Genomic DNA, 6,374 nt, shown 5'->3' on the forward strand with positions numbered 1-6,374 from the left:
CGGCGGCGCCGCGTGCGTGCGGCGGCGGCAGCGGCGGCCCGTCCCGTCCCGTCCCGTCCCGTCCCGTCCCGTCCCGTCCCGTCCCGTCCCAGCCCGGCCATGGCCGTCCGCGCCAGCTTCGAGAACAACAACGAGCTGGGCTGCTTCGCCAAGCTTACCAACGCCTACTGCCTCGTGGCCATCGGCGGCTCCGAGAACTTCTACAGGTGAGGGAGCGGCGCGGCCCGGCCCGGCCCCGCCAACGCGCGCGGCCCTGACGGCGCTTTCTCGTTGCAGCGTGTTCGAGGGGGAGCTGTTCGGGACCATCCCGGTGGTGCACGCCTCCATCGCCGGCTGCCGCATCATCGGCAGGATGTGTGTGGGTAGGTGGCGGCCAGGCCTTCCCGGGGAGCCGCTCCGTGCTCGCTCCGCGGCGGGCGGGTCCCCGAGCCCCCACGGCTCTCGTGTTGATGCTTCACGTGTGTGACGGGGAGAAAGGAACATCTGAGGCTCACCCGAGATGGGCTCGTGGGGAGCGTGTTCTTCCCGGGCCACCGACACGGGCGAGCGCGTCCGCTCGCTGCTACACAGGGAGAAGCTTCGTGATTCTTATGGCTCGGTGTCAGCGCTGCAGGGGCAGAGCTTGGGAAGGGGGAAGCATGAGCAAATCTTAAAGGTTTTCGTGGCCTCTGGCTAGTGAGACTCTGCTCAGTCAGATTAACTTGCTGCTGGAGTTTGGTTCCTGTGGAAAGGGTGCGTTTGCCCATCCCCATGCACTGTTTCGACACAGTAGTGACTCAGACAAGCAGCATCTGTTACGGGCCAGTTGGCCTCCATGGGGGGAGGTTCCCTGACAAAATGTCTCCTTGAGAACCTCAGGCGTCCTTTAGTTCTGTGGGAAAGGAGGAGCAGTTACAGATAGTGCTGTTCACCCATTTCTGCTCAGAGAGCTCTGCTTCATCCTTGGTTTTTCCTTCCTTGTGGCATTGTGTTGTTTTTAAGTGGTGCCGTTTCTCTTGGTTTCTGGGCTGGGCTGGAAGGGAGAGGCAGTTCAAGCCATTCTGTGAACACCAGGGAAACAGGAACCATTCTGGGGTTTATTTTTTACCTCTTTCTTTGTGTGTGTGTGTGTGATTTTAGGAAACAGACACGGGCTGCTGGTGCCAAGCAGCACGACAGACCAGGAGCTGCAGCACATCCGCAACAGCCTGCCCGACTCCGTGCGCATCCAGCGAGTCGAGGAGCGGCTCTCGGCGCTGGGCAACGTCACCACCTGCAATGACTACGTGGCTCTCGTTCACCCAGACCTGGACAGGGTGTGTGGCTGGGTAACACCTCTACATCCACAGAGGATGCAGCTGATCACAAGCTGTGTGTGGGGATTGCGGTGGTTGATGATTGCTGTGGGGATCAGGGGACCTGCACCAGCACCTGAGCTTTGCTGCCTCAGGTTTCCCTTCTCCTGAGGAGAGAAATCTCAGGATTGGACTGTGGACTGCTGACTTGGTCTCAGTTGGTCTGTTCCTTTTCCCTCTGATCTGCCCCTGTGTGCCCTCTGGCTCTGCAGCTTGTGCCCTGTGGGGAAGGGGTGGAGTATGGGAGTAGAGTGTCAGGTGCAGTTTGCTTTGTATATCTAAAAGTGAATGAACAAAGAAGAGAGTGTGCTCATGTGGCCATAAAGCAGAGTTTAGACAGGGCTACAGCAGTAGTTACCAGCTGTTACTGAGCCAGCTGAGATGTGTAAGAGTTGAAAGAGGCCACAGAGGTGGTGGAGTGTGTTTACAGAGGGGGAAGGAAAAGTGGAAGATTCTCGTATCAAAGCTTAAAGTAAGGGCAGAGGAGACAAAGTTGCTGCTACTTAGTTTCAGATCTGGTTTCCTAGTGGCATTAGAGAGGAGTGTTGTGTGGCTACAGGAAGTGAAGGTCCTTACAGTGTTTGCTGTCAGTTTGTGCTAAAGATGATGAAGAAGTGGACTTGGTGTTAGGAGTTCAAAGGGGAAAACCAAAAGGAAGTGGAGGGGAAGGTAAAGGCAGCATGTTATGTTGTAAGTAAGTGTAAAAAGTAAGGTAATATGGCCAGAGAAGGAGAAATGAAAATAATTTGCAGTAAAAGCCTTGCAGGGGAAAGAAGATCTTAGTTATACAGAAGGAGAAGACACCACTGATGTACTGCCAGTGGCCTCCAGAAAGGAGAAGAGAGCATCCCTCAGTGAAGGCACAGCAGTTAGTGCTGGTGGCCCAGCTCAGTGTGCACAGGTGTCTGGAAATACCTGGAGTACAGAGGTTGAGTGAGCATTTGGTAATGATGGGATTGCAGTGGGTTGTGAGGCTTGCAAAGGGGAGGGTCCCAGCTGATGGCTGCTTGCAGGAATAACTCGACTTCAAATTCCATGAGGCTGATGTGCTGAAGACTTCATTCTCTCTGTTTGCAGGAGACAGAAGAGATCTTGGCAGATGTACTGAAGGTTGAGGTTTTCAGACAAACAGTAGCAGACCAGGTGCTGGTGGGAAGTTACTGTGTTTTCAGTAACCAGGGAGGAATTGTGCACCCCAAAACGTCAATCGATGATCAGGATGAACTGTCTTCGTTGCTGCAGGTCCCACTTGTGGTAAGGCATTTGTGGGTTTGTGCTTTCTGTTGCCACTCCCTTCCAGCCCAGTTCTCAGCTTTAATGGTTCTGCATCTCATGGGCTCCTCAATAGTGTTTCCTCTGCAGAGCTGTTCCAAGCAGGATGTGAGGAGATTTGAATGGAGCAAATCTTAAGTGCTGTTTTCCCTGCCTTTCCTGAGCCTGAATAAGCTTCTCAGCAGCTTTGCTTTGCTTCTGAAACGTTGCACTGCTGGGATTGTGCAAGTTGTGCTGATTGACTCACAGAATGTGAGGTTGTCTGTGGTTTGGCCAAAGGCAGTGTTTAAAAAAAGAAAGTCCTATTCCTGCTGAGTGTGTTGGTGAGCTTCAGCATTGCTGTGCCTTTGGCCTTCCTGCTGTTGGGTCTCGTTTCTCTGAGTGGCACAGGGTTTTCTCTCCACACATGGAAGGCTTCCCATCACTTTTTTAATCTGAAATCTCTATTGCTTTGTTGATGGCAGAGGCTTTAATCTTTCCAGCAGTGTGAGCTAAGGCCCTCTGCTAAAGTTTTGTCATAAGGCTGCAGTAAGGACCCCAGGCCAGGAGCTGTTACCTCTCAGTGCTCTGGCCCTGTGTAGCTGTTACCTCTCAGTGCTCTGGCCCTGTGTAGCTGTTACCTCTCAGTGCTCTGGCCCTGTGTAGCTGTTACCTCTCGGTGCTCTGGCTCTGTGTAGCTGTTACCTCTCAGTGCTCTGGCCCTGTGTAGCTGTTACCTCTCGGTGCTCTGGCTCTGTGTAGCTGTTACCTCTCAGTGCTCTGGCCCTGTGTAGCTGTTACCTCTCAGTTCTCTGGCCCTGTGTAGCTGTTAACTCTCAGTGCTCTGGCTCTGTGTAGCTGTTAACTCTCAGTGCTCTGGCCCTGTGTAGCTGTTACCTCTCAGTGCTCTGGCCCTGTGTAGCTGTTACCTCTCAGTGCTCTGGCCCTATGTAGCTGTTAACTCTCAGTGCTCTGGCTCTGCTAGGCTGGGACAGTGAACCGTGGCAGCGAGGTGATTGCAGCAGGAATGGTTGTGAATGACTGGTGTGCCTTCTGTGGGCTGGACACAACCAGCACTGAGCTCTCCGTCATCGAGAGTATCTTCAGGCTGAATGAAGCTCAGCCAAGTACCATTGCTACCAACATGAGAGACTCCTTGATTGACAGGTAAGGCCTATGTATAGTCATGATCAAAACAGGCAACATTTTCCTATAAAACTGTTTTCACAATTGATTTATCTCTCTTGTTTGTTTGTTTTGACTCCTTTCCTTTTGTGGGGTTACTGAGCAGTTACCTCATTGCAGAAGGGTTTCTTTCCTTGTAGCTGATGTGCCTGCTTAGTCCTGTATGGAAAGTCTGAAGTGGTTTTCATGCAGTTGTAATGCTTTTTGTGAGAAATAACATCCATTTCAACTTTCAGATACACTTTAAAGTAGCTGTTCAGTGCTTAGCTATGGCATGAATGGATTGTTTTAAAACAAATCTTCTTTGGAAACTTAAAATGCCAGTGACTTTGACATCTTGGCTTTAGATTATTGTAACCTGTACAATTTGTGCTTCAAATGCCAGCTGCAGATGTTTCTGGAGTCAGAATCACTTTGGAACTTCACTAATGCTGCCCTAAATCCTTTTCATTTGAGGCTTCTGCCTTAAAATATTTTTTAAGCCCTTTTATGAAACTCTTTGGCCAGTTTGCCCTGCTGAGGCCTCATCTGGAGTCCTGTGTCCAGTTCTGGGCTCCCCAGCCCCAGAGGGACAGGGAACTGCTGCAGAGAGGCCAGTGCAGGGACACCAAGATGATCAGGGGACTGGAACATCTGCCTTGTGAGAAAAGGCTGCGGGACCTGGGGCTGTTGAGTCTGGAGGAGACTGAGGGGGGAGCTCATTAATAGTGACAAATATCTCACTGGTGGGTGTCAGGAGGTTGGGGCAGCACTTTTTTTCTGTTGTATCCAGTGACAGGACAAGGGCTGATGGGATGAAGCTGGAACACAAACAGTTCCAGTTAAACATAAGGAAAAGCTGTTTCCCTGTTTCAGTGAGGGAGCCCTGGCCCAGGCTGCCCAGGGAAGGGGGGGAGACTCCTCTCTGGAAGTTTCCAAACCCACCTGGACACGTTCCTGTCCTGATGTAGGTGGGAGCTGCTTCTGCAGGGGGTTGGGGTGGATGATCTCTACAGGTCCCTTCTAACCCCCCCATGAAGTTGCCTTTCAATGGGAGGGAGTTTTTTGTGCTTTCTGCCTGGACTGGGAGTGGTGCAGCACCCTCCCCACTCACTAATGCACATGGTTTTGCAAGGTTTAGGCATATGGATGTTTGGTGAGTGTCCTGTGCAGACTTCACTTGGGCTTTCATGTGATTGCAGCTCCTGGGATCATTGCACACACAGAGGTGGGGTACTAGAGGTGTGTTCTTGAGCTGCCCGGGCCGTTGCACCTTGGTGTCTCATTTCTCAGTTCAAGAATGTGTGGGAATGGTTTTTTGGCATAAGGAATGAATAAGGACCTCCTTGAATGAAGGACCATTGCACAGAGTTCTTTGCTGCTCCTTTTACAGTTCCTATACAAAGGTGTGATGTCTCTGAGCTTAACAAAGCCATAATCAAATGTGCTCTGAGCTGTTGATGACCACCGAGGGTAGGCTGAGCCTGTACTCACTGACAGATCTGTTCCTGCACCATTCTGTTCACAGCCACTGTGTCTGCTTCCCTCTTTTCATAGACCCTTGTGTTCTAGGAAGGGAAATTTCTAGGGGGCCTTTGGAATTGGAGGTTGAGAACTGACTGTACTGGTGTTTGAAATGCCTTCTGCACTCCCCAGCACTCAGCTGCTAAATCTCTTTTCTGTTTTGTCTTTTAGCTTGACATGAACACTGCTGGTTTCTGCTTCTCAGAAAGCTCCTAAGGAGTGAAGTGTTGAGCTGCACTTTGGATCACAGACATCTAGACCTTCTGATGCTGTTTCTGCAGGCATAGCCCAAGGAGGATGCCACAAACCCAACTTTTTGTAGTGTTCTGTAAACTGTTATTACAAAAACTGACAAATAACATCCCTCAGTTACAAATAAGGAATGCTTTCTATCTCTTTGCTGACACTTGCCAGTTCTTCAGCTGTGCTTTCTTGTTTAGTGATGCTAAGCCCCTCAAATTAGCCCACAGTACTCTTGCATGTTGTTATCCAATTGAAATTCAATATCCAATCTCTTGGGTATTGATCACTAGAGATTATTTTGCCTTAAGTAACACACCAGTGTTCTGCAGCACAGGGGTCTGTTTCACACCACCTGTGCACTGCCTTTTCTTTCCACACTCTTGCTAGAGAGTGGTGTTTCTGCTGTAGGTACTGAAGCCCCATTGTATGTCCAATACTAAAAATACAGATGTTTACTTGCCATGGAATGGTTTCAGGAGTCATCCCTGGCTGGCTCGCCCTGACCTGCAGCACTTCTCACAGCACTGGTTGTTCTGGAGCAGTCGACTCCAACTGAAGCTGGAGTTTGATCTCAGGGTCGGTGCAGGGGCTTCCAGCAGCAGCAGCAGCACTGTGTGACTTCCTGCAGCCCCTGGAGCTGTGGCCCTCAGCTGCTCTGCTGCTGCCATGTGCTGCTGTGGAGGCATCTGCCAGAGAGCCCAGCACAGCGGGCTGCTCCCGTGGGCTTACCTTTGCTGGGCAGGAGTTGGCCACCCATGGCAGGAAAGTTAGAAGTCAGCAAAACAATCAGGGATTTAAACCACCTCACCTGAAGTTCTCTCAGAGACAAAGGCTGAGCCATACAGCTCTAACCAGCTG

The 6,374-nt window shown here is 51.1% G+C and overlaps 1 protein-coding gene across 1 annotated transcript; it reads left to right on the plus strand.

Annotated features, from left to right (window-relative positions):
• Window positions 1-12: 12 nt before the first annotated feature.
• On the plus strand, window positions 13-5,983 carry EIF6 (eukaryotic translation initiation factor 6). Its single transcript, XM_062009380.1, has 6 exons — window positions 13-206; window positions 277-362; window positions 1,120-1,295; window positions 2,412-2,588; window positions 3,571-3,752; window positions 5,445-5,983. The coding sequence occupies exons 1-6, from the start codon at window positions 100-102 to the stop codon at window positions 5,452-5,454; spliced, it is 738 nt and encodes a 245-aa protein (XP_061865364.1). The 5' UTR covers window positions 13-99; the 3' UTR covers window positions 5,455-5,983.
• Window positions 5,984-6,374: the final 391 nt, after the last annotated feature.

This window comes from Colius striatus, chromosome 16 (assembly GCF_028858725.1).
Source record: "Colius striatus isolate bColStr4 chromosome 16, bColStr4.1.hap1, whole genome shotgun sequence".
NCBI classification, from domain to species: Eukaryota; Metazoa; Chordata; class Aves; order Coliiformes; family Coliidae; genus Colius; species Colius striatus.

Bases quoted from the DNA above. Each gene is read 5' to 3' on its own strand.
- EIF6 (XM_062009380.1), top strand. From the start codon at position 100: ATGGCCGTCCGCGCCAGCTTCGAGAACAACAACGAGCTGGGCTGCTTC. The intron at 1,296-2,411 runs GTGTGTGGCTGG...CTCTGTTTGCAG, and splicing joins TTCACCCAGACCTGGACAGG to GAGACAGAAGAGATCTTGGC. The intron at 2,589-3,570 runs GTAAGGCATTTG...TGGCTCTGCTAG, and splicing joins TGCTGCAGGTCCCACTTGTG to GCTGGGACAGTGAACCGTGG.